Genomic DNA, 27,794 nt, shown 5'->3' on the forward strand with positions numbered 1-27,794 from the left:
AAACCTCACTTCTTCGGATGCACTATGCATCCGAAGAAGTGAGGTTTTAACTCACGAAAGCTTATGCCCAAATAAATCTGTTAGTCTTTAAGGTGCCACCAGACTCCTTGTTGTTTTTGTAGATACAGACTAACACGGCTACCCCCTGATACTTGACACCATGCAAAGTGTTAGATGGAGGCATGTGTCCCCAAAACGTTTCTTGTGAGGCTACATTGCTGCCCAAGAGCTTACTGCTAACGAATCTGCAGAATCAGATCCCCAGCAGGTTTAAATATCCATAGCTTCTCCACTGATTTATGGAGCAACACCAATTTGTACCAACTAAGTATCGGGCCTGTCTTTATTGTGTTCATTTCACCACAAAGTAGTCACCACAAGTGCACACAATGTGTTATAGAAAAATGACACCCTTTGGCCATGGAATATTGTGATCAATACACAGCAGTTATAATGTATCTACAAGGTAATTATTCAAAGGGATCTGCAAAGTGAAAATAATGCAGCCTCTTTCTTTTAATCGGAGGGAAATTCGGACACCTTGGAGGAAAGTTTGGGAGAGACGGATCACCTCCTTGTTTATGACCATTACAAGAACCAATCCAGCTCCCAACCAAGCCACTGGAAACTGGATCAGGCCCTTAAAACACACAGTCCCGTCACCAATCAGAGCAAGGGCCAAATCCTGCTTGCATTGCTCACATGACATGAGCAAGATGACCTATGTCAATGAGGGGAGCGAGATTTATATGCACAATCTGAAGTCATCCCTTGTTTTTGTCCAAAAGAGACGTCACCCCATGCTGTACAATCAAGAAGTCCTCAGAGAACCAGCCATCAGTTGGGACATTCCATGATAGCAGTAACAGTGGGATAGAGAGGTTCAAATAACAACAAGCAATAACGGTTAATAGTATTTAATAATCATAATGAGATTGGCACTTAGTACTTAAGTAGCGATTTCCAACTTCACAGCACTTAATGACCATTCATTCATTACAATAACTACTTCTTTCTATTGCCTGTTCACAAGAATAAATGCACCATCAAACTACATGGCAGAAGCTCATCTGGTGCAATCCGACATGGGTCTTTTGACTTCATTGATGCTATACTAATATCTACCCCTTAAGGATTTGTTCCTACATGTTTTGGGGCTAAATTTTGCTCTGTTAAATCAGTTTGAAACCAGATTAACTCCATAAAACTTAAGTGGTGCATAAACCTCATTCAGGACCTTTGCACAGGGGCAAATTTCACCCATTTAGGGCCAGATCCCCAGCCGGTGTAAATCAGCATTGTTCCATGGCAGTGAGTGGAGCAAATCTCCCGTTTTACCATTTGGTAGATTAAAAGGGCCCAATCTTGAAGTCAATGGAGCTACATCAGTTTACACAGCCAAGGATGTGGTTCAGAAAGTGCAACTGACCAGACCACTTATTCTGGTAACTTGAGTGAAATGCAAAGAAGAAGAAGAGAATACGCACAGCCTAAAAAGTGGAAAAACAAACAGGAGGGCCTGATTCCTCCCTGCCCTGCAGCTTGTGACACCGATTGTACAAAACAGGCACTTGTCTTTTTGTTTGTACACCGCCTAGCACAATGATCTATGTTTAGGTGCTACAGCAAAGCAAACAAAGAATCAATGATACTGAATGAATGAATGGAGAAATCACATATACATGGGCAGATTAGGTGTAAAACACTGCGAAGGCAGCATGGCAGGATTTTACACTCTCTTCGCATAGCTATAAATGTTGACACCAGCTGGACATTTCTCATCTTCCCATTGTCATGATCTCAGGTGTAATTAATAATGGAGCCGGAGACACCTTTCAATATGATTTCCTACTTCCATGGCTAGCCCAGTTCTGTTGCCATTTATACCCATCCAACCCCACTGGGCCAAATGCATCCCTTGATTTCACTGGCTTTACTTTGAGGTTGGATTCGGCCTGTTGACTTCCATGAGGTAACGAGGAATGGGGCGTCTGTTGAATTCGTGCTGACTCATTAAGGCCACAGCCCAGCAAAGCGCTTGAGCACGTGAGCAATCCCATGAAGCCAGGTCTACAGGCATAGCTGCACTGCATTCAATAGGGCTATACCAGCTGAGGCGCTGACCCATTGATTGAAATGGGGAGACTCATGGACTTTAGCCTACAGTCATTCCATTGGCTTCAGTGGGCTTTGAATCAGACCTTCTGTGCTTAAAGTTGGACATGTTCATAGTGTTCTGCTGGATCAGGGCCTGAATTCCTTCTGTTTCCTTATCTGCCTCCCTACGCCCCTCCGTATCCTGGATTGTGATACTATGGGACCTAGATCCTCAGACATATTTAGGCACCTAACTCCCATTGAAGTCAATGGAAGTTAGGCAGTTTAAATACTTTTGAAGATCTAGGCTTGAGGCAATAAGGCTCCAAGCTCCTCTATAGTCTAGTGACCACTGGTTGGGCGTACAGAGCAATGTTAAAAAGAAAGCCCTTAGGAAGAAGATAGAGTGAAGGTGAAACACAGGAAAGGAAAGGAGAACAGTGAGTTCCAAAGTCCACATCTCCTCTGGGAAGCCATGGAAAGGAGACGCCAAAGAGACAGACAGACAGACAGACATTCCCCCTAGTTTCCTTGTAGGGCCATTTCATCTTCTTCCTTCACCACAGGCAGAGAGTTGAGAGGTCTGGACTGGACATGACCAGAGAGAGTTGGGAGGTTTTCAGTAGAGCCTAGAGTATAGAATTACGAGAGGTGAGTGACAGGAGAGGAAGCCATGACAAGCTCATAGTGACAGAGATGCGCTTGGCAGGAGGGACTGGCAGGCCATTTAAGGGGCAGCGGAAATGTTAATAGAACTGAGTGAATAATTGATTTTTCAGTTCGGAGGCCAAACCCCGCCCCCCAAAAAATTCATTTGGGGTCAAACAAAATGCTTTGTTCATCTCCAGATGAACGTTTTTCCAGTTTTTCTTTTTGTTTTGAGTCTTTCTCAGGTATTTTACCCACCCCTTTTGGGGAAAAAAGCAACATTTCTAGACGAAGTGCCATTTCAAAACGAAAAGCGGAAATGAAAGTGGCAGAAACGAACCGTTTTGACTTTTTCAACATTTTTCTTCCGCCTTTTTTTTTTTTTTTTGGCTGACTGTTTGCCAAATTCAACCTGAATTCACAAATTGTTTCCGCGACCTGAAAAGTGCATTTTTTTCAGCGACGTTAATATTCATCAAGACAATTTTTGCCCAACTCGAGTTAACAACTCATTTGCTACCCCTTGGGCATCACCTCAGAATCTGGCCTTCAGAATGGAAAAGTAGTGGGGCCAGAGCCTCAGTTAGTTTAAATTGTTGATTTCAGTAGATCATTGACACCAGCTGAGGATCTGGGCCAACTGCCTTCAATGGAGCTATGCGGATTGACACGAGCTGCGGATCTGGCCCTTTGATCTTAATGATAGTGCTTTCTGCAACAAAAGTTAAACCATATAAAGAGCGCATGCAAAGCAGAGGAGCTTTGCACAGTAAATTACAGGGCCAGATCTTCCCTGGGTGCAAATTGCCATTGAACTGCCTGGAGCAACACAGATTTGTGCCTGCGGGCAATCTGGCACTTTGTGCATGCAGAAAGAAACCCAGGGAGAAGAGACGGGGGTGTGGCTGTACCTCCAGGGATCTCCGTCAGCTCGTTGAGCGGTGGTACGGTCTCCAGTTTGTCTGCGTAGGTCTTGGCTGCCTGCCGCTGTGCATACCGGGCCTCGATCTCTTTCTTTGTCCGCGGAATCCGGCACTTGAAGATACAGCACAGGGTTATAACTGGGAGAGAGGAGAGAGCGGGTCTCAGTTAAGTCTGCTAGCACAAGTAAAAGGTTCACCAGATCACAGCCAACAGATATCAGTGGGAGAACGCAGATCTCAGTGCAGCTACGCCAGTTGGAAATCCGGCCCCATTGACTTCACTAGGATTGTCTGTCTAGGTTTTTATCTCCCTTCATCATCACAGAATCTGAGCTCCTCACAACGCTCAACTGATTTTACCCTCACAAGCTCCCCGGGAGCTACGTTAGTAGCATCCCCATTTCACAACTGGGGAACAAGGCAGATTAAGTGACTTGCCCAAAAACCACACGGGGAGTTTGTAGCGGAGCCTAGAAGTGAACACAAATCTCCTGACTCCCAGCCCGCTGCTCTAACCCCTCTCTCTCAGCGTATGCGCAGCATGCCCAGCTGGCTGGAGAGCCGGTAGCCCTCCGTTGAAGTAAGTCAGTGGGCACTCATCAAGGAGACGCGACATAGTCTGAAGTTGACCGTGTGTCGTTAAGAAAAAAACCTCTTTGAAGAAATCGGCCGCACAACTGCTCTGTTCTGTTCGAAACTGGTTCAGGAATGGCCACAGGTGATGCTACTGAGGTCAAAACCTGGTGGGCAGATGGTTGGGTCAGTGATGAGAGAGTGATTAATGACTGTAATCGCTGACCACTCATTATGGCAAGCGTCGGGGGTCGCCGTGTTAGTCTGTATCCACAAAAATAACAAGGAGTCCATTGGCACCTTAAAGACTAACAGATTTATGTGGGCATAAGCTTTCGTGGGTAAAAAACCTCACTTCTTCAGATGCCTGGAGTGAAAATTACAGATGCAGGTATTATATAATTATATAGTGGGGTTTTTTACCCCCGAAAGCTTATTCCCAAATAAAACTTAGTCTTTAAGGTGCCACTGGACTCCTTGTTGTTTTTATGCCAAACAGATTCCATCATCCTCTCCTGTGGTGGCAAAAGTGACCATAAAGGACATCTCAAAGACAGGCGAACTGGCGGGTGGTTGAGCCATACCTTGAGCTATGCTGATTGACCCCAGCTAACGATGTGGCCCCGGGTCTTTACATCTGATGAGAATTTTTCTCTCGTCTCTCGGACTCCAGAGTTTCTCTCTAGTGTATGCTTGCCTAGAATAAGGGAATTTCCATACTGGATCAGACCCATGGTCTATCTAACCCTATGCCTTGTCTCTGACAGTGGCCAGCATCAACTGCTGCAGAGGAAGGTGTGAAAAGCACCAAAGCAGGCAATTATAAAATACCACGCCCACAGGGATAGTTCCCTCCTACCCTCCAATTAGTTTATACCCAGAAGCACGAGCGTTTGTATCCCTTTGAAACTGCTGAGTTTCTTTTCCCCAACCCTTTCTAATGTAACTCTGGCCGTTCGCCGTGCCCAAACATCCTATCCTTTTTTGACTCCCGCTATGCTGTTGGCTTCAATGACATCTTGTGGCAATGAGTTCCATGGGCTGCATAGAAAAGGATTCCCTTTGCTCCATTTAATTGGATCCCCCCTTATATTATGAGAGTCAGTAGGAGCATCTGATCTACCTTCCTCAGCACTGGAGGATCAGGATCAATGGAGTTATAGAATATCAGGGTTGGAAGGGACCTCAGGAGGTCATCTAGTCCAACCCCCTGCTCAAAGCAGGGCCAATCCCCAGACAGATTTTTGCCCCAGATCCCTAAATGGCCCCCTCAAGGATTGAACTCACAACCCTGGGTGTAGCAGGCCAAGGCTCAAACCACTGAGCTATCCCTCCCTGCTGTTGTGAGCTCACAATCAGGCCCTTCATGCTAACCTGGGGAGATGGGGGAAGAGCAAGGGGTTGAGACTCCATTCCCCTCTCCATAGGCTGCCTGGCACTTCTCATTCACTATGGGTGGAATTTATCCCTGCACAGAGGGCCAGGAAAGTACCTCAGCATCACATATGTCCCCCTTAAACCTTCAAAACAGGACTCGGGTAGTTCAAAGGCTTTTGGCAAAGGTGAATTTCATCCCAGGGGCAGAGTTTGTACTACATCCGTCTGGCCTCCCCTGAGCAGGGAGGTCGCTTTGACAAAAAGTAAAGGGTTCCAGAGGGACACTCCTTCATTTCACCGAACAGAGCAGGGGGATGTGATCATTTCCAGCGCCTACATCGTCGTCCGTGTTGGGCTGTCAGTGAAACCGGAGCAACTGCTCCCGCTTCTGGGGTGTGTTGCAGAAACTATCCATCCCTTTAAACAATTAAGGGCAGAGAAATCATAATGGAATCTCACTAGCATCAAGGGTCACTGGCAAGTCACAAGGAAAAGAGAAATCTGAAGCAAAGGTTAATCGCAGGTAAGCATGAGGGACTGTAAAGCGTTTTGCTGGCATCGTGCTCTAAGTCTGGCAGTTATCTAGGTGTTTTTATCCTTTGTCCTTTTGTGCTGTCATAGACTGCAGGTAACTGAAGATGAGAGACTGGAATGTGTCCTTATGATGTTGCTGACCGGTGGGTCGGTGACTGACCACTCCTACAAAGCACACGGGTGACTGTAACACACTGTTCGGTGTAGGATGTGCAGTTCACTTGGGGCCTGACCCACAGGCTCTGCTACAGCTCCCAGGCAGAGGGCTTAGGGCCTGATCCGAAGCCCTTTGTAATCAATGAAAAGCCTCTCCTTAACATAGTGGTGTTTGGCCCGGGACCATGAGACTAGGGAAATCAATGAGAGTTACCCACACCTTTGAGGATCTGGACCCTAGTTCTTTAGTTCATGGTTTGTTGCTATAAAGGATTCGGGCCCCGGAGATGGTTTATAAGAATACCTAGTAATTATCTTGCACTTTTCATTCATAGCACTTTAAGCAAGAAGGGAGGTATAATTACCCCCATTTTACAGATGGGGAAACTGAGGCACAGAGACTTGGCTCAGGTCACAGAGTCAGAGATAGTACCCAGGTCTTCTGCACCCCCCTGTCCCCCAGTTCACTAGCAACTAGACCACATGGCAGCCTGGCAATGGATGGCTGTAGGGTGACCAGATGTCCCAATTTTATAGGGACAGTCCCAATATTTGGGTTTTTTTCTTATATAGGCTCCTATTACCCCCCGCCCCCTGTCCCGATTTTTCACACTTGCTGTCTGGTCACCCTAGATGGCTGTCAGAGGAAGGTGTGTGCAAACTTCATACAGTGCTCGCTGCACAATGCTGTACCACCGTCTCACAGTTCCAATCCTGCCTATCAGCTCACATATGACATTGCAAAACATTTTGGGACCCATTTGGTTAATCAGAGCAGGAGGAATAGCCACTTGGAGGCTGCTGCAGCAGGTCATGAGTGTAGAGTGCTGGGGACTGAACTGAACCGACTCCAGCCCAGACCCAGAGATGGATAACAAAACGTCCCCCAACCCAAGATCCGCTGAGCGCCGGTCGCAACTGAGGATTGAGTCCTGTGATGTTGCCACATGCTGGGGGTGGTTATTAAATATTACCATTATTAGCTGTAAAATGAGGAATAGGCAGGTGAATAAAATCTGGCACCAGGTTCATCAGAGCACTGCAGCAAGATGATTCTGTATTTCTTCCTTGCTCATGGGAAGTAATTACTCATGCTGTACTCCGCCTCCTTTCACTTTGGACTCTGTGTGATCCATTTTCTCTCTTAATAAGAGTGAGAGCCTGGGCTGCATATTAGGACGGGGATGGGTGCATTTCAGGACAATTTCTGCTCTAACTAGCATGTATTTTATGGCTTGCCCCCTTCAAACCAGTCTGATGTAATTGCATTTCCTGCATATCTTGCTGTTCCACCATCACACAAGAAATCAAAGCATTCTTGGACTCTCTAAATGCCCAAGTTAATGTCAGCTTGGAATGGAAAGTTTCCAACCTTTTTCATTGGGAAGATCACCTGGAAATGTAAGCTATTAGTTAATGCAGAGTCCTCAGTCTGTGTAGGAGATTGTATCATTTCCCCATAGGACTGAGAGTATCTTACAATGCAAGATTTTATACTCATCCTTTATGTCGGCTTTTTAACCTTTTGTTGTATCTATTCCCACAACTGGGCAGGATTAGGGCTGGGCCACGTAACAGGGCTTTCGGGCACAGGTATGAACCCCAGTGCACCTGTTTGTAGCTCTTGGGCCCTTAACAGTAGGCATTCTGGGAAATGTAGTTGCTTGGAAGGACCTAAAAACTCCCCCCACCCCCTCCCCAGGTCATAATACCACCTTTTGAACTATATTATGAATAGCTTCAGCTTATTATGGGGGAAGATGAAGTTTGAGTCACTGTGCATTTAGCTGGATCCTTTTGGGTCAATAAAGCAAGGCTGGCGATTCCTCGCTGACTTACAGAGCAGTAGGATGTACCGTTTCCTCTTTCAAGCTCCCATCTTATTCTCCAGAATTTCAGCTTTCTTTCTTTTTTTTTTTTTTTTAAGTCTCTGACCCTTATGATTGGGCAGGAAACCTTCAAAACAGGAACTCTTGTAGTAACACCTGCCTGAGTTTGCAGAGTGCCTGAGACAAGAGCTCTGACAGGTGTCAGCTCCCCGCCCGTTCATCTCCCTGGTGTGTGGACATGGATATTCAATGGTGACAATTTAAACATCAGCATTGCTCACTCTTTCTGGGGGGATCAAAGCAGGTGAGAAAGGAGAGGCTCAGGTTCTGGAGAGCTGCGCCAAGTAATGTGAGTGACAGCTCATTTTGATATCCTGAGCAAGGGCTACTTAGAAGAAAGCTACCGTTTGGTTTCTTTTAAACTAGCCCGGAAGAAGCTAATTCCAAGGAGCCTAGCAGAACAGCCAAGCCCCAATGAGGGGAGGGGAGCTGAGCCCAGAGGATCAACTGAACACCACTAAGGAGAAGTCATATCTGGAGGGAACCACATGGATGTAGAAAAATCCCACTGAAGGGGAGTGAAGCCCAGCACAGTCCATGTGATCATAGTTTGAACATTTGCAGGCAATTGAGAGGGCTCTGTCTCAAGTAGGTGGCGCTTATGCAGTCGGTGAAGGCAGAAATAACATGTCTGTCTCCCCTTCCCACCCGACGAAAATTTAACTCTGTAATAGCGCATCATATAGACTTTTATAGCTTCATGAAACTGATCTGCTGTAGCACCAGGAAAAGGAAGGAGATGGCACAGAGCCCTGGAATGACAAAGCGACTGTCACAGTGGAAGAAGGAAAAAATACCCTTTGAGAAGCCAGACTTAGCAGGAAGTAGCCTTGTGCCTACCTGGCTCTGGCACAATCCAGCTGGTTTCATCCTCTGATAGAGCTGGGGAAGGGAGCCCTGGCTATTAATATGCTTTCAGCAAAGCATGCTGGGAGGGGGAGGAGCCTGTGGCCCCATAAAATACAGGCTCCTCAGACTTGGAGGGCAGATGGCGCCAGGGAAATGTGTGCCAGTAAAGCAGTGTGAGGGAGAGGAGAGAGAAATGGCCCCGGCTCAAGACAGCACCAGGTCAGACTGTGGTGGCGCAGTGAAGCATGGCGGAGCCTGGAAAGAAGGGACTGGATCTGGACTATGGGCCCATACAGGCTGTGGTTTGCCTATGTAGCGACAAGGGGCTCCTCTGACGGGAACAGACTGTGAGCACACTGAAAACTTACGGGGCTGTGGGAGTGGATGCAAGTGCTAGTGAAATAAATACCCATGGGGCCTTAAGAACTGGTCCATCCTCTTCTGCCCTGCCTCCTGTGCCATGGGCAGATCCCGGCCTGCCAGTGACTAACTGGTGACACCTTGCAAATCAGCGGTTCTCAACCTTTTTCTTCTGAGCCCCCCCCCCCCCCCCTGCTCTAAAAACTCCACCGACCACCTGTGCCACAATAATTTGTTTTCTGCATATAGAAGCCAGGGCCGGCATTAGGGGATAGCAAGCAGGGCACTTGCCTGGGGTCCCTTGCCACAGGGGCTGCTACATTGCTCAGGCTTTAGCTTCAGCCCCGGGTGCTGGGGTTCATAGCCCTGAACTTCAGCCCCATGTGGTGGGATTTTGGCTTTCTGCCCTGTGCCCCAGCAAGATTAATGCTGGCCCTGCTTGGTGGCCCGGCCCTGAAACCTGCTCTTGGCCCGGACCCCTGGTTGAGAATCACTCTTGTAAATAACAAATATTCCCCCCCTCTGTGCGCAATTTAAATTTCTGCCTTATCTTTGCATTAACATGCTGCTGGCTTCTTTGTTATTTGGCTTCTGAAAACCATCTTTTCCAGTTCCCCGACACACACAGTTGAATGCAGCCACCTCCTCTGAAAAAAACATCTCCCTTTTAAATTAAAAATCAGCTCTGATCCCGCTTTTGATGTTTTCTTTCTACGTTCAGCTCTCAAACCATCAAAGTGCGAAATCACTTTTCACTGCTGGGAGGCTGGGAAAGGGAAGTGTAATTTTGACAACAAGCTACTTTTTGTTCCTTTATTAAATATGGATTCAAACACAGGCCCAAAGAAGCGTGTATTACAAAAAAGGAGCTAAAACAACTGGCACACTTTCCTTTCCTCATCGCAATCCTAGAAGATTTGGGCATGGGAATTGATGGGATTCGTGAACGCATTTGCTCCTTCCTGAATCTTAACTTGTTTCATTATTTCTGAAGAGACAAGGACTTCAAAGGGGAAAGATTACTCATAGCGCAGTGCGACAAATCGTGGGAGGGCCTGAGATATGACTCCACCAAAAATTATCGGCTGCAATGGTGGACACTCCATGGAAACTAATTTTTAAATTAAGATTAGATTTTTTTTTCCTGAAAGCTATGCTCTAGTTCAAACAGGAATTAATTCAGGGGATGTTACGCAGGAGGTCAGATGAGATGAGGTGGCCCTTCTGCTAAGGGTGGCACGTGACCCCCCCCGCCCAATCCGGGAGGCGAGCCCCCCGGTCCCGACACTTCGGCCTGAGGCCCGTCCCTATCCTGCCCCTTCCGCCCCCCTCTCTCTCCAGAGCCCTGTGGTTCCCCCTTCCAAGGCCCCCCTCCCCAGCCACCCCAAGCCCCAGGTTGCCGGTTGGCCTGCACCAGCCTCCTCAAGTCCCAGGCCATCAGCCCCAGGCATCCCGAGAACCGGCCGGCCTGTCCCAGCTGGCCAAGCCCCAAGCTAAGCCCCTACTGGCTTTGGCGGAGAGGGGAAGTGAACGCGGGACATGACCTGGGTTAGGAGAGGCTTAGCCTCCCCAGGCCTCTTACACCCGCCGCCCGTGCCTTCCGCCTTTATAATCTATGAAGTTCGGGCCCAAAATACTTTCCCTCTGGCCCCCGCAGGGGGAAAACTCCCAATCAAAATCTCCAAAGCCACCGCCTCGTCCTTCTTCAAGTCCCTCCTCAAATTCACCTCTTCTGGAATGCGGCCAGCAAACTTCAACCTGATCATGGGGAGGCAAATGCAGGATGCGATGGCTGCCCCTGATTGGCTAAGCATTGCACACACATCCTCTTTTTGTTATCTCCCCTCCCCCCCATCCCATCCTGCACCCTTGTGTATCTCATCCACCTGTTACATCATGTTTCTTAGCCTGTAACCACTTCTGGGGCATTTACTCTGTGCAGCATCCAGTGGAGAGACCTCTAGCTGCTCCCATGGTACAAATGCAGAATGGTGAGAAATAATATAATGGCCACATAAGGTTTAACAGGAGAATATCTTTATTGGAGTTACTGTTGATGCTTGGACAGAATGTGTCTGAGCAGCGAGCTTCACCTGGGAAGGGTTAAAAAGGTATAGGGGGCTGACTAGCTGGACTCTTTGCCCCACAGCGGCTTCCCCATGAATCCAATGTGATTTCTTACCATGGGCATGAAGCTCTTCTTAGCTCCACTGTTCTTGGTCTCTTAGGGTCGGCAACCCACCACGTGGCTGAAATGACATCATTTAATGACCCAAATCCCACAATCCATTGCGAGCACAAAGGATGATGGGATTTGGTTCATCATGGGATAATTTGTTTTCAGCCTTGTTTTGGGTCAAAAAAAGATGTGTGGGGGTGGGGCAGATTCTGCTGGGTGGGTGACTTATAGGATAGGGGAGGTTAGAGCTCCTTGGGTGGAGAGCTACTGAAGTACAGGGGTTAGTGCAGCTGGGTTGCAGGGCTGGAGGGGCCTGGTGCTGTGGACTGAGGAGATAGTGAGGTGAGGGGCCAGGTGCTGTTGGGTGTGGTTTCTCCCAGCCTTCTCTTTTGCCCCATGTCTGCACATTGTGGAGCTCGGTGGGTTGGAAAGTGCTGTTGGGTAGGCAGGGGCAAGACCGAGTTGCTGCTCTGGGATAGGTGAGGGATGGAGGCAGTAGCGAGGGGAAGGAGCAAACTGGTTGTGCCTGGATCCCCATAGTGTTTCTGTAGCTCTTTGCAGGTAAGTGCCATCAACCTGGCAACCGTTCGTATCCAGGTCCGGCCTGCCAGTTGAGAACTGGTTTCTAGCTCCCCCTGCTGGAGAGAGAACCCTTCTATGCTCACCACTCACTGTCCCAGGAATAAGCAACAGAGAGTCCTGTGGCACCTTTAAGACTAACAGATGTATTGGAGCATAAGCTTTCATGGGTGAATGTCCACTTCATTGGATGCATGTAATGGAAATTTCCAGGGGCAGGTATAAATATGCTGGCAAGAATCAGGCTGGAGATAGCAAGGTTAGTTCAATCAGGGAGAGTGAGGTCCTCTGCTAGTTCAATCAGGGAGGGTGAGGTCCTCTGCTAGCAGTTGAAGTGTGAACACCAAGGGAGGAGAAACTGCTTCTGTAGTTGGATAGCCATTCACAGTCTTTGTTTAATCCTGATCTGATGGTGTCAAATTTGCAAATGAACTGGAGCTCAGCAGTTTCTCTTTGGAGTCTGGTCCTGACGTTTTTTTGCTGTAAGATGGCTACCTTTACATCTGCTATTGTGTGGCCAGGGAGGTTGAAGTGTTCTCCTACAGGTTTTTGTATATTGCCATTCCTGATATCTGACTTGTGTCCATTTATCCTTTTATGTAGTGACTGTCCAGTTTGGCCAATGTACATAGCAGAGGGACATTGCTGGCACATGATGGCATATATAACATTGGTGGACGTGCAGGTGAATGAACCGGTGATGTTGTAGCTGATCTGGTTAGGTAGCTGAAGTCGGCGTATCTTAGGTTATCTTATCTGGCCATGAGGATGGTGGCGAGTCGACCGCTGCCGCTCCCCCGTCGACTCTGCGAACTGGAGTTCCAGAGTTGATGGGGAGCGTGATCAGGGATCGATTTTATCGTGTCTACACTAGACGTGATAAATTGACCCCTGATAGATCGATCACTATCTGCCAATCCAGCGGGTAGTGAAGATCTGCCCTTTGAAGTACAAGCTTTCTCAGGATATTCCTGCTTCCAATCCCAGAAGCGTCCCAAGAATGGTAAGTGCAGGATGGCAGGAACAACCTTTCTGGTGGGTTCGGCTGCCAGCTGGCTAGGGACTGGGGTCAAAATCCTGGCCCTAAGAAGTCAATGGCAAAGCTCCTCTTGACTTCTGTGGAGTCAGGCTTTCACACCAAAGATGGGGCACGGAACATCCCAGGGTTCTACCACTTCAGAATATTTTTCATAAAGTCTACTTCAAATTCAGCTATAGTTTCAGTTTTATTCAGGTTCTCACCTACCCCAGCACTGCCAGGTCCTACAATTGTAGTGTGACTCTCACAATAGCTGATGCTTTTTCTTAAAGTGCTAGGTCCTACAGTCACATGATTGCATGAGACTCTTGGGTCTCATTTAAAAAGAAATGGATAGTTGCAGAGAAAAAGCTTGACAGCATGACTGCTGGAAATCTCAATAAGCAGAAGGCAGACAAAAAGAACCTAACATTCATTTAACTTATTTTAAGTTAACTTAAGATTTCTGGATGCCAGTCTCATAGTTATTTTTTTAACACTGGGGATTAGCAAAACTGCCATTGTCAAACTATCTGAGCTCTTGGCATTGGGGCAGAGGGCATAGAATTGTTTTTGAACCTGTTGGCTTACCCCTAATTTCTGTTAAAGGCAATTCCTAGGGATATGCAAACACTAAGAGACACGGACGTTTCAGAGAGCTGATCTGATTAGCAGCTAATGTTCTAAAATAGCAGAGGCTAAAAGTGCCTCTGTGAAATCTTCATGTGCATTTATGACATCAATTACTTTTGTAGATTCCAAGTCCAGAAGGGACCACAGTGATTCTTTTTAAACGAGACCTGAGACTCTCATGTATTCACGTGACTCCAGGAGCTGGAACTTTAAGAAAAAACATCAGCTATCGACTCCTGTATAACACAGGCTATAGACCGTTCCCTCCCCCCCCCCCCAATAATTCCTTTTTGAATAAGAACAGATCTTTTTATAAAAATCCAACTGATTTAAAAATTGCCCGTGATGGAGACTCCACCACACTTGGTAAATTGTTCCAATGGTTAATTACCCTCATTGTTAAAAATTGACACCTTATTTCCTGTCCAAATTTGTCTGGCTTCAAATTCCAGCCATTGGATTGTGTTAGATCTTTGTCCGCTAGACTAAAGAGCCCATTATCAAGCATTTGTTCCCCACATAAGTACTTACAGACTGTGATAAAGTCACCCCTTAACTTATTGGGCCCTATTCTCTTCTCACACCAGTTTAACTCCTCATTGCAACGGAGTTACTCCTGATTCACCAGTAAGTGACAAGAGAATCAGATTTATTAGGGGTAAGGAAGCATGTAAACAAAGACTCCCGGCTAGACAGCGTTTGTTATAATTTAGTAACTAGCATATGAATGAAAACCAAGCAGTTCCACTAATTAACTGAATTAAGTGACTGAAATACACCTTAGGGTTTCTTCTCCCTCCAAGCCGTAGACAATCAATGGAGCATTTAATTAATGTTTAGCGAAGTAGCCTGTGCTGCACTGAAGCAATTAAGAAGCCATTCCGTTGCTAATAACGTTAGCAATTAATGCAGATTTATTCAAGCAAGTTAACGGCAGCAATCTTATTTAAAGATGTTGTTGAAAGACCCAGGTTCCTCGTTCATTACATTCACACGGAGGTGGGTACGTGCCCCTGGGCTGCCTGGTTAATTACATCTATTTAATGCACTTTAAGGTAATTTGTCATTTGAAATTTGCATCAGAGCACCTCACAATAGTTAATGAGTGAGAGAAGTGGTTTCCCCATTTTATAGATGGGAACTGAGATACAGACAGGGTCTTCTGAAAATCCCATGTGGCTCTTCTCTACACCTTTAAAAATCTGGCCCTTCTTAGAAATCACACACTAAGAATGACAGCGTGGGGAACTGATCACAGGTTTTCTACAGCCCAGCGTAGCACCCAGGCTGCTGGGCTATCCTTTCTCATCACGGAGAGTAGCTGTTTCTCACTTCAAGGCCAGGGTATGCCAGACAGGCAAACGCCCACACAGAGAAGAGACAGTCCTCTGAGAATGCAGGGTACACATCCCCTACAGTTATTATCCCTTAGGGTACATCTGTGCTGCAGTCCAGAGGTGCATTTGCAGCAAGTCTAGCGATTCGCAAACTAGTGTGGATGTAGCTAGCCGGACTAATCGGATCAGTGAAGCCACAGCAGCATGGCCTGGCTGCCCGAGCACGTACCCAGGATCTTGGGTGGCTAGCCTCTGATGCAGCAGCTTCCCGGCTATTTTTAGAGGGCCAGCTTGAAAGCTAAGTCAGGTATGTCCGCACCTGCTGCACTCACATCTCTTGATTGCAGTGTAGACCAGTGGTTTTCAAACTGCGGATCGCGACCCAGGAATGTAAGGCACTGGGTCATGGCAGCTCTGGTCAGCACCGCCGACCGGGCCATTAAAAGTCCCATTGGCGGTACTGCCCGGCTAAGGCAGACTAGTCCCTACCTGTTCTGACACTGCGCTGCACCCCGGTGTTGCCAGGACAGGCAGGAAGCCTGTCTTAGCACCCCCGCTGCACTGCTGACTGGGAGACACCGGAAGTAAGCCCTCACCCCAACCCCATGTCCCAATCCCCTGCCTCAGCCCTGAGACCCGCCCCCAAACCCGGAGCCCCTTCCTGCACGCTGAACTCCTCAGTCCCGGCCCCACTCCAGAGTCTGCACCCCCAGCCCAGAGCCCTGACCCCCTCCCACACCCCAACCGCCTACCCCAGCCCAGAGCCCCCTCCCACACACTGAACCCCTCATTCCCGGCCTCACCCCTCAGCCCTCACCCCCACATCCCAACCCTCTGCCCCAGCCCTGAGTCCCTCCCACACCCCAAGCCCCTCATCCCCAGCTCTGTTGGGTCACGGGCATCAACAATATTCTTCAACTGGGTCACCAGAAAAAAAGTTTGAGAACAACTGGTGTAGACATACCCAGGGAATGGTACAACCCATTCCTGTTACCATACCTATCCGACTTTGGGAACTGATGTGTGCATGGGAAGGAGGTCACAGGCTCACCTCCTCCATGTCCCTTTTGGAATAGTTTGTGCCCTTGGATGCAGTATGTTTTGCATCCCCTTCCAATGCTGATCCACTGAGCGTATGAATGAGCTAGTACGTTTAGTCTTTTAACTCAAGCGGTAGAGGCTTATATGCTTAGTTAGCCACCCAAGATTGGGTATGTACTCAGATTCAATCCCTGGTGGTAACCAAAATTGTAGTTGTTATACAAAATTAGGTTAATGAAAATCTTGCATTCAAATTAACATGTTAATTTCCAGGAAGAAGGGAATGCAAACAGTTAAAGCAGATGGTCTGGGAGTCAGGTGATCTGTTCTGTTTCCAGTTCTGGCACTGACTCATTGTGTGACCTTGGTCAATGCAGGTCTGCACTCTATACCACCTGATGAACAAAGCAGAGACAATATTGATTCTTCTTTGGAAAGCACAGTCAGGGCATTGTGGCAGTAAAGCTTCTGGGTTGGTCAAAACTGTCCTTTTGTACTTATTTGAAGTATATCGTTCACCCCCTAGATGTCTCTCTGTGTGGGCCTTGGTAAACAAAAGCTGGAACTCAAGCTGAGTGGAAGCCTGTTTGTATCTATAGTTTGTTATTTTTTTCTTTAATAAATGCCTCCTGTGTTAAGCAGGACTGTGATTCTGTAGATCATCGTGTGAGAAGTGGAATTAAACTCCATGGAGACGAGATTCCGTATATTGCGACAAAAGGAAAACAAAAGATGTCACCCAAACTCTTTGAACCTAAAAATGTTTTGGTATGTTTCATGTGTTTGAGTGAAGTTTTGGGACAGATTTTGTTTACACCTCTACCCCGATACAACGCGACCCGGTATAACGTGGGTTCGCATACAACGCGGTAAAGCTCTGACACGCTGCTCTGAGCAGCGTGTTAAGGGTGCCGGCCGGGCCAAGGCTGAGGGGTTGGATAAGGGGCAGAGGGTCTCGAGAGTGGTCAGGGGCTTCCCCCCTCCAGGGCCTGGGAGGCAGGAACTACAGGGGGGGGGGCATTTATTGGGGCCCCGCAGTCCCAGAGTGGCCTGGGGGATTAGCGGGGGGCCGGGAGCAGCCCGCTCTGCTTTCCTCAGCCTGGCCCCAGCCGTTTCGCTCAAGGAAGGGGATCCCCCCCGCACTCACCGGCAGCGGCAGAAGCGGAGCAGCCCGGCCCCAGCCCACTCTACTCCGCCAGCTCCCAGCTGCGGCGCTCTGCTTCCTGCTGCAGGTGAGTGCAGAGGGCGTCCTTTCCCCAACCTCCCCACACTCACCAGCGGTGGGAAGCGGAGTGCCGCGGCTGGGAGGTGGCGGAGTGGAGCGGGCTGGGGCCATGTTGCTCCACTTCCCGCCGCTGTCGGTGAGTGCCTGTCAGGGGGTGTGGATAGGGGTCGGAGCAGTCAGGAGACAGGGAGCAGGGGGGTTGGGTAGGGGGTGGGATCCTGGGGGTGATTAGGGACAAGGGTCTCTGGAGGGGGCGGTCAGGGAACAAGGAACAGAGGGGCCAAAACAAGTTCGATATAATGCAGTCTCACCTATAACGCGGTGAGATTTTTTGTCTCCCGAGGACCGTGTTATATCGGGGTAGAGGTGTATTTGATCCCAATCTGCTATCTCTGTGTATCTGGGTTTAGATAATAAAACACCCTTTCTTTTGCCCTTTGTCCAACTGTTTAGATTGTAAACTCTTCCAGGCAGGTGAGACTGCCTCTCACAGTCTGTTCAGCATGCAGCATGATGGGGCCCAGATCTCAATTGAGGCCAGAACAGATCAGAACACCAAAACATTTCCGGCAAGACATTTGTAATGATAAATCTTTGCTCAAAATTTCAGCTGAAAAATGTTGGTTTTTCCCATGGGAAGTTTCAAACTGATTTGACAGGATAATTTTCATTTGGAATCAGTGTTTTGGAGACAAAATGAATTCATTTAGTTTTGATTTAGAATGATGCTTTGGTATTTTTCACACCACAGAAGAAACAAAAATCACTTTAAATTGAAATGAAATGAGAATTTTCACTTCCACGTTTCACACTGAGAAATATTTGTTTTTATCAGACTGGACATTTTCCTGGGAAAATTTCAGCTTTGGGACAAAACTGTATTTTCTCATCAGGAAAACTTTCCACGGGAAAAATGCCAACTATCTGGGCAGCTGAAGCAAACTGGAAACAAGCAACAAGGAGTCTGGTGGCATCTTAAAGACTAACAGATTTATTTGGGCATAAGCTTTCGTGGGTAAAAACCTCACTTTTGCCCACGGAAGCTTATGCCCAAATAAATCTGTTAGGCTTTAAGGTGCCACCAGACTCCTTGTTGTTTTTGTAGATACAGACTAACACGGCTACCCCCGATACTGGAAACAAGCAGTTACTTTATTTCCAAGGCACTTTGTTTTATGTCTCCTAATTCACATGCATTATTTTGCCAGGAAGTTTACTACTTTTCCTGAATTTTCATCAGTTTGTCCTGCATCCCTGGTGGAGTTTAGGCGGGGGTTTGAGCAGCTGATGGAGGATAGGCAAGGCGGGGCTGAAGGGGAAAGCTCTAGGGTGCAGAAGGAGGCAGTAGTAGATGACAGCGAGAGGGGAATGGAAGGGGGAGAACAAGGGCAGTGGAAGCATGTGACTGTGAGAAGTAGGCCAAGGAAAAGGAGGGCCAGTGAGGGGGGAATAGAACTCAGGAATAGGTTTGAGTGTTTGGATAACGAGGTAGAGGGGCAGCAGGTGGTGACTGAGGGTGGGAGGGTGAGGAAGAAGAGAAGAGCGGCTAGTCCGAGAGAGAGGGGGGAGGAGTTGATGGAGATAGCACCAATTATGGGCTACCAGAGGATAGATGAAGGAATAAGGGGGAGCATAAGAGAAGATAGAAACAGACACAGGTCAGGACTAGAGGGATCGGAGACTAGATTACTAGATCGCACTGTTGCCAGGCGACGGCAGGTGTATGTAATTGGAGACTCTTTACTGAGGAGATTGGACAGGCCTGTGACCAGGGCGGACCCGGAGAATAGAAGGGTGTGCTGTCTACCGGGGGCAAAGATACGCGATGTGGACCTGCGGTTGAAAAGGATCCTAAAAGGAGCAGGTAAGAACCCTCTGATAATCCTTCATGTAGGAACGAATGACACGGCTAGGTTCTCGTTAGAGAGAATCAAGGGAGACTATGCCAGGCTGGGGAAGACTCTCAAGGAGATAGAGGCTCAGGTTATCTTTAGTGGGATTCTGCCTGTTCCGAGGGAAGGGCAGCAAAGGGCTGATAGGATTGTGAGGATAAATAGTTGGCTAAGGGAGTGGTGCTATAAGGAGGGCTTTGGGATGTATGGCCACTGGGAGGCTTTCGGGGACAGACACCTGTTCTCGCGGGATGGGCTTCACCTGAGTAGGGAAGGAAATAGACTTCTGGGAGGGAGGCTGGCTCATCTTATCAAAAGAGCTTTAAACTAGGAAGTTTGGGGAGATGGTTGGGAGATGCACAGTTAATCTCCACGCCAGTTTCCAGTATTGAAAAGCTGAGTGTAATGAGAGGAGACATAGCCGGGGAGATGAGATTGGACATAGGAAGGACAGGGGGGACGAACAAAAAGAGGCCCGCAACATACAGTGCTACTAATGGGAGACAGGCTAAATGACATACATTAGGGTGTTTGTACACCAATGCGAGAAGCCTAGGTAATAAAATGGAGGAATTGGAGCTCTTGGTCCGAGAATTGAAACCGGATATCGTAGGAATAACTGAAACGTGGTGGAATGGCAGTCACGACTGGAACGCAGGTATGGAGGGGTATGCGCTGTTTAGGAAAGACCGGGATAAAGGTAAAGGTGGGGGGGTGGCATTGTATGTCAATAGTGAAATAAGCTGTAAAGAAATAATAGTGGATGGAATAGTTAACACGGAGTCAGTCTGGGCGATAATCAAGCAAGGTAAAAGGACTACTAGAGCCTCTCCGGGGATAGTGCTTGGGGTGTGCTATAGACCGCCGGGATCGACCCAGGATATGGATAGGGAACTGTTTAATGTATTAAGGGAGGTAAATACTAATAGAAACTGTGTAATTATGGGGGACTTTAACTTCCCGGATATAGATTGGGGAACAAACGCTAGTAGCAATAATCGGGCTCAGATGTTCCTAGATGTGCTTGCTGATCAATTCCTTTATCAAGTGGTAGCTGAGCCGACGAGGGGGGAGGCCATTTTAGATTTGATTCTGGTGAGTAGTGAGGACCTTGTTGAGGAAGTGGTAGTGGGGGACAACTTGGGCTCCAGTGATCATGAGCTAATTCGGTTTAAACTAAATGGAAGGAGTACCAGAATTAAGTCAAAGACTAGGGTTTATACTTTTAAAAAGGCCAATTTTAACAAATTAAGGGGACTGGTAAGGGAAGTGGATTGGGCAAACGTATTAAGGGACCTAAAGGCAGAAGAAGCCTGGGATTACTTTAAGTTAAAGATGCATGAGCTGTCGGAGGCCTGTATCCCCAAAAAGGGAAAAAGATTACTAAGCAAGAGACTTAGACCGAGCTGGATGAGCGACCGGCTGAAAGGGGCGATTAGGAAAAAACAGAAAGCGTACAAAGAGTGGAAGAGGGGAGGGATCAGTAAGGAAACTTACCTTAGTGAAGTCAGAGAATGTAGAGATAGAGTGAGAAAGGCCAAAGGCCGGGAAGAGTTCGACTTAGCGAGGGGAATTAAAAGCAATAGTAAGAGGTTTTACAGCCATATAAATAGGAAGAAAGCAAAGAAAGAAGAAGTGGGACCGCTGAAGACTATAGCCGGAGGGGAGATTAAGGATAATCTAGGCATGGCGCAATATCTCAATGAATATTTTGCATCGGTGTTTAATGAGGCCAATGAAGGTATTAGGGATACTAGCACCGTTACAGAGGGGCATACAGGATGGGGGATTACCGCATCCGAGGTAGAAACAAAACTAGAATGCCTTAATGGGACTAAGTCGGGTGGACCGGACGATCTTCATCCGAGAATATTAAAGGAATTGGCGCGGGAAATAGCAGGCCCGTTAGCGACTATATTTAATGAATCTGTAAACTCGGGGGTGGTCCCATTAGACTGGAGAATAGCCAATGTGGTTCCTATTTTTAAGAAAGGGAAAAAAAGTGACCCGAGTAACTATAGGCCTGTTAGTTTAACATCAGTAGTGTGCAAAGTGTTGGAGAAGATTCTGAAAGAGAAACTACTTGAGGACCTTGAGGTTAATGGCAAATGCGATAAATTACAGCATGGTTTTACGAAGGGCAGATCGTGCCAAACGAATCTGATCTCTTTCTTTGAGAAAGTAACGGACTTATTAGATAAGGGAAATGTGGTGGACCTAATATACCTGGATTTCAGTAAAGCGTTTGATACAGTACCCCATGAGGAATTATTGGTTAAAATGAAAAACATGGGGATCGATATGAAAATTGAGAGGTGGATAAGGAATTGGTTAATGGGGAGAATGCAGCGGGTCGTATTAAAGGGTGAACTGTCGGGTTGGAGGGAGGTTACTAGTGGAGTGCCTCAAGGTTCGGTTTTGGGACCCATCTTATTTAATCTATTTATAACTGACCTCGGGACCGATTGCAAGAGTGGGCTGATAAAGTTTGCGGATGATACGAAGGTGGGAGGAGTTGCAAACTCGGAGGAGGATAGGCATATTCTGCAGGGAGACTTGAATGAGCTAGTGAATTGGAGTATCAGAAATAGGATGAAATTTAATAGTAAAAAGTGTAAGGTGATGCACTTGGGGATGAATAATAACAATTTTAGTTACAAGATGGGGACGCATTGGTTAGAAGCAACGGAAGAGGAGAAGGACCTAGGGGTCCTTGTGGACTGCAGGATGACTATGAGTCGACAATGTGACGTGGCGGTGAAAAAAGCCAATGCGGTCTTGGGATGTATTAGGCGTGGTATATCTAGTAGGGATAGGGAGGTCCTGCTCCCGTTGTATAAGGCGCTGGTGAGACCTCATTTGGAGTACTGTGTGCAGTTCTGGTCTCCAATGTTTAAAAAAGATGAACTCAAACTGGAACGGGTGCAGAGAAGGGCGACTAAGATGATCAGAGGAATGGAAAACCTGTCGTATGAAAAGAGATTAGAGGAGCTTGGGTTGTTTAGTCTGACAAAGCGAAGGCTGAGGGGGGATATGATTGCTATCTTTAAATATATTAGAGGGGATAACACAAGGGAGGGAGAGGAATTATTCCAGCTTAGTACTAATGTGGACACGAGAACGAATGGATACAAACTGGCCGGGGGGAAGTTTAGGCTTGAAATTAGACGAAGGTTTCTGACCGTCAGAGGGGTGAAATATTGGAACGGCCTTCCGAGGGAAACGGTGGGGGCGACGGACCTGTCTGGTTTTAAGATTAAGTTGGATAAGTTTATGGAGGGAATGGTTTAATGATAAAACATAGTAGCCAAGGAAAACCAAGCAATGGTACGTGAATAGCATAATGGCCAACAAGGGTCAGGCTAGAGACTCTTGCCCATATGCTCGGGGTATCACTGATCGCCATATTTGGGGTCGGGAAGGAATTTTCCTCCAGGGTAGATTGGCTGAGCCTCTGGAGGTTTTTCGCCTTCCTCCGCAGCATGGGGCAGGGATCACTAGCAGGAGAGTCTCAGCCGATTGAAGTCACAAAAACACAGGATTGGGGACTTCAACGGTAGAGTTCAGGGAAGGGTCTTGCGGCCTGCAGCATGCAGGGGGTCAGACCAGATGATCATAATGGTCCCTTCTGACCTTAAAGTCTATGAATCTATGAATCCCAAGAGGATCAGAGTCCTCTGTTGAGGGTGAGTGCTGTGATGTTGCATCGCTACTCGATGACAGCGCATCGAGGCACAAACACTAACATTATGATGCAGAATTTAACTATGATCCTTTGGCTATCAGGAAAAATGCACATAAGTAACAGAGCTAGCAACCAGGAACTTATCAAGCAAAGCAGTCAGCATGTTTGAGACTTAGCTGAATTATTTTTTAAAAGTTGCTAATAACTGACACTATAACCTCCAGAGGGGGCAAAAATCCTGGGCCCAAACGCTCACCCACCTGGGGAAGATCGGAACGAGACCCAGATCCAGTCGCACCTGCGTCTATCCCAACCAAACTGACATCTTGTAAGTGAGTGTGGTCCCATACTGCCCTACGACAAGATCCTCAGCTGGTGTAAATTAGCTCTGTTAGCGAAACTGATTTACCCCATCATCTGGCCCACAAAGTGAAATTCACCCCTGTCAGCCGGCCAGCACAATGTTAATGGGTCTTAAGTGGCATAGACCTTATGCTGCTGCTATGCACAGGTTACAATTCATACATAGGTTGTGTCCGTCTGCTCTACTGCCCATATGGGTCAATCAGAATAGAACCCTGCTCCAATCAAATAAAAACCCACCCCCCTCGATGACTTGAGCAAATGGAGAATGAAAGCAAACCAGGGCCAGCACACAGGACAAATTTCCTAGGCACTTCTGCAAATCTGTCTTGAGCATCACCCTAAGGGCTGGTCTACACTGGGGGGGGGGATCGATCTAAGATATGCAACTTCAGCTACGCTATTCGCTGAAGTCGAAGTATCTTAGTTCAACTTACCTGGCCGTCCTCACGGCGACAAGTCGACCACCACGGCTCCCCCGTCGACTCCGCTTACTCCTCCTGCCGAGGTGGAGTACGGGCGTCGATTCGGGGATCGATTTATCGCGTCTAGACGAGACACGATAAATTGATCCCCGACAGATCAATTACTACCCACCGATACGGCAGGTAGTGTAGACGTGGCCTTAGCATCAGTGGGATTTGAGTTTATAGCCCCGTTGTAGACCTCCAGCCTATACATAGTCACACACCCCCATTTGAGCATGTCTAACATGCCATCCAGTAGAAGGCAAGAGTGCGCACACAACTGCAAATACACCTGAGCAATGACGTCAGTACATTCTGTACTGTAGTACTTTCAACTGAGTATTGCCACTGTTGCAGTGTACTTTAATTTAGCAAGACTTTTTCTGCTGCTGCTGTGTCAGCACTTGAATATATAAAATCTCCATTACCAAGCACCATGTAAAACATCCTTAAGCCATCCTCCGTTCTTCATGGCTCAATGGAATTCTGCACATTGGCGGAAACATCTGGCCTAGCCATTTTTACCTTCCACAAAGTAATGCTTATTTAATGGTTTAAATCTCCTGCCTGGCGTTTATACGTCAATGCCAGCGGCAAGGAGGTAAATTAAAGCCATAACGCTTCAGATGAAGCATCTTGGAACTGAATTAACTGTGCGTGCAATTTAACTGTAATAGCTTTGTTAATGCCTGTTAAATAATAGCTGATTCCTGTGAACATATGTGTTCAGTTATAATAAACATGAGTCCCATTTTGATCTCTCACTGCTTTTACACCAGTGCAACCACAGGGACTTCAATGTAATGTCTCCCAGTGTAGACAGGCCAGAAGATAGATCAAAATAGCACTGTATCTTATTACTGTGGTTCCCAACCACTGCTACATGTGCTGATATTCTGATACTAAAGGCTTTTGTGGCTGGTACGGCACTGTGGAGCTGAAATTCACTCCTGCGTAGAGGGGCCAGAGCAGGGGTAAATTTCACCCTCCGCTTCTCATACTGGAGCGGCCCTTTTGCAAGGTTTCATCGCTCATTTTTGCCTCAGTAGCACAGACACTCTTGGCCGTTTTGACGCTAAAGCCAATTGGCCAGCTTCTTTGGCCTGGGCTCAATTCTCATCTGACGCGGGTGTAAATCAGAAATAGCTCCACTGAAGTGGTGGGTGAGACAGGCCAAAGAAGGTCAAAATCAGGCCTCATCTTCCTATGAAGAGCTTCTCCGTTGAGCTCCAGTATCCTGCCACGATCCACTTCCGAGTCAGCCACGTGAGTTCCATCCTGCAGCAGAGCAGGTGCTAACACTGTTCCCATAGCAGCAGGGCTTGGATCGGGCCTAGTTCCACAGTGAGTTAGGCTCTGCCGGTTCCAATGGCTGCCATTAACAGCTCAGCATTGGCCAACACGGAGAGCGGAGAAATCAAAGCTCCCCCCAGTACTTAGCCCAATAAATCACCATGGAGACAGGGCAGGGTTTGGCGACATGTTGCCTCTTCAATGCCTGACCCACCCCACCCCATTCAGCCAAAATCCTGACACTCGACTTTTCCTGGGTAAGCTTGCAAAACCTGGTAGTTAGGAGATGAAGCTTCTCCCTGCTGCATAGCTCGCTTATCCCCATCTTCCTTCTACATGGTGAGTTGGGATAGTGGCTCAGCACAGGTCAGGATTGGTTATGAGGAGGCACTGATGCGTCTTCACAACATGGGCTTCTTCTTATGCCCTCCTCCTCATGCTAGCTCATCTCAAGCCCTCTCCCAGATGTTGCTCTCCCATCTTCCCCCTGGGATCATGCCCTCTTCTCACTCCAGAGTGAACTAAGTGATGCAGAAGCATAAGAAAGGCCACACTGGGTCAGACTAATGGTCCACCTAGCCCAGTATCCTGTCTTCTGACAGTGGCCTCTGCCAGAGGCTTCAGAGGGAATGAACAGAACAGGGCAATTATTGAGTGATACCTTCCCTGTCATCCACTTTCAGCCTCTGGCAGTCAGAGGCTTAGGGACACCTGGAGCTATTAGCATCTTGGCTAATGGCCATTGATGGACTTAGCCTCCATTAACTTATCTAATTCTTCTTTGAAACCAGTATACTTTTGGCCTTCACAATATCCCATGGTAATGTGTTCCACAGGTTGACTATGTGTTGTGTGAAGAAGTACTTCCTTATGGTTATTTAAAACCTGTTGCCTATTCATTTCATTAGGTGACCCCTGGTTGTTGGGTTATGTGAAGGAGGTAAATAACACTTCCCTATTCACTTTCTCCACATCAGTCATGATTTTATAGACTTTTATCATATTCCCCCCCCCCCCCTTGTCATCCCTCTTCTAATCTGAACAGTTCCAGTCTTTTTAATTTTCCCTCATGAGGAAGCTGTTCTATACCCCTAATCATTTTTGTTGTCCTTCTCTGTGTCTTTTCCAATTCTAAAATATCTTTTTTTGAAACGGGGCAACCAGAACTGCATGCAGAATTCATGGTGTGGGCATATCATGGATTTATATAGCAGCATTATAATATTTTCTGTTTATCTACTCCTTTGCTTGTAGTTCCTAACATTCTGTCAGCATTCTCACTGCTGTTGCACACTGAGTGGATGTTTTTAAGACAACTATCCATAACAGCTTCAAGATGTCTTTCTTGAGTAGAATATCAGGGTTAGAAGGTCATCTAGTCCAATGCCTTACTCAAAGCAGCAGGACCCATTCCCAGACAGATTTTTGCCTCAGATCCCTAAACGGCCCTCTCAAGGATTGAACTCACAACCCTGGGTTTAGCAGGCCAATGCTCAAACCACTGAGATATCCCTCTCCCCCCTTAGTAACAGCTAATTTAGGCCCCATCATTCTGAATATATAGTTGGGAATATATTTCCCACTGTGCATTACTTTGCATTTATCTACATTGGATTTCATCAGCTGTTTTGTATTTTTGCCCAGCCACTCAATTTTTTGAGACCCTTTTGTAACCCTTCACAGTCAGCTTTGAACTTAATAACCTTGAGCAATTTTGCCATCTCGCTGTTTACCCCCTTTTCTAGATCATACATAGATCAGTACAGATCCTTGAGGGGACCCTGCTATTTACCTCTTTCAATTGTGAAAACTATTTATTCCTACTGTTTCTTATCTTTTAACCAGTTAGGGGGCCACAGGAGGACCTTCCTTCTTATTCCATGACTACTTAGTTTGCTCAAGAGCCTTTGGTGAGGTACCTTGTCAAAACTTTCTGAAAGTCCAAATACACTATCTTGATTGGACCACCCTAGTCCATATGTTTGTTGACCCCCTCAAAGAATTCTAGTAGATTGGTGAGGCATGATTTCCCTTTACAAAAACCATGTTGACTCTTCCCTAACAAATTATATTCATCTATGTATCTGACAATTCTGTTCTTTACTATAGTTTCAACCAATTTGCCCAGCACTGAAGTCAGGCTTGCTGGCTTGTAATTGCCATGATCACCTCTGGAGCCCTTTTTAGAAATTGACCTCACATTAGCTATCCTCCAGTCATTTGGTACAGAAGCTGATTTAAATGATAGGTGACAAAACACAGTTAGTAGTTCTGCAGTTTCACATTTGAGGGTATGTCTACACAAAAGGGGGGGGTCGATTTAAGATACGCAAATTCAGCTACGCGAATAGCGTAGCTGAATTCGACGTATCGCAGCCGACTTACCCCGCTGTAGGGACGGCGGCAAAATCGACCTCTGCAGCTTCCAGTCGACAGCGCTTACTCCCACCTCCACTGGTGGAGTAAGAGCGTCGATTCGGGGATCGATTGTCGCGTCCCAACAGGACCCTGAGAGGTCGATTTCTACCCGCCGATTCAGGCGGGTAGTGTAGACCTAGCCTCAGTTCCTTTATAATTCTTGGATGAATACCATCTGGTCCTGATGACTTATTTCTGTTTAATTTATCAATTTGTTCCAAAATCTCCTCTAATGACACCTCAATCTGGGACGGTTCC

The 27,794-nt window shown here is 47.2% G+C and overlaps 1 protein-coding gene across 1 annotated transcript in view; it reads right to left on the reverse strand.

The window, feature by feature from the left end:
• TMIE (transmembrane inner ear) overlaps nt 1–27,794 on the reverse strand; it is a 78,586-nt gene that overhangs the window by 2,961 nt on the left and 47,831 nt on the right. Inside the window, exon 3 of the mRNA XM_034763842.1 lies at nt 3,657–3,806. Coding sequence (XP_034619733.1) covers nt 3,657–3,806 — 150 coding nt within the window. The remainder of the gene's footprint in view (nt 1–3,656; nt 3,807–27,794) is intronic.

The sequence above is a fragment of the Trachemys scripta genome, chromosome 2 (genome assembly GCF_013100865.1).
Source record: "Trachemys scripta elegans isolate TJP31775 chromosome 2, CAS_Tse_1.0, whole genome shotgun sequence".
NCBI lineage: Eukaryota > Metazoa > Chordata > Testudines > Emydidae > Trachemys > Trachemys scripta.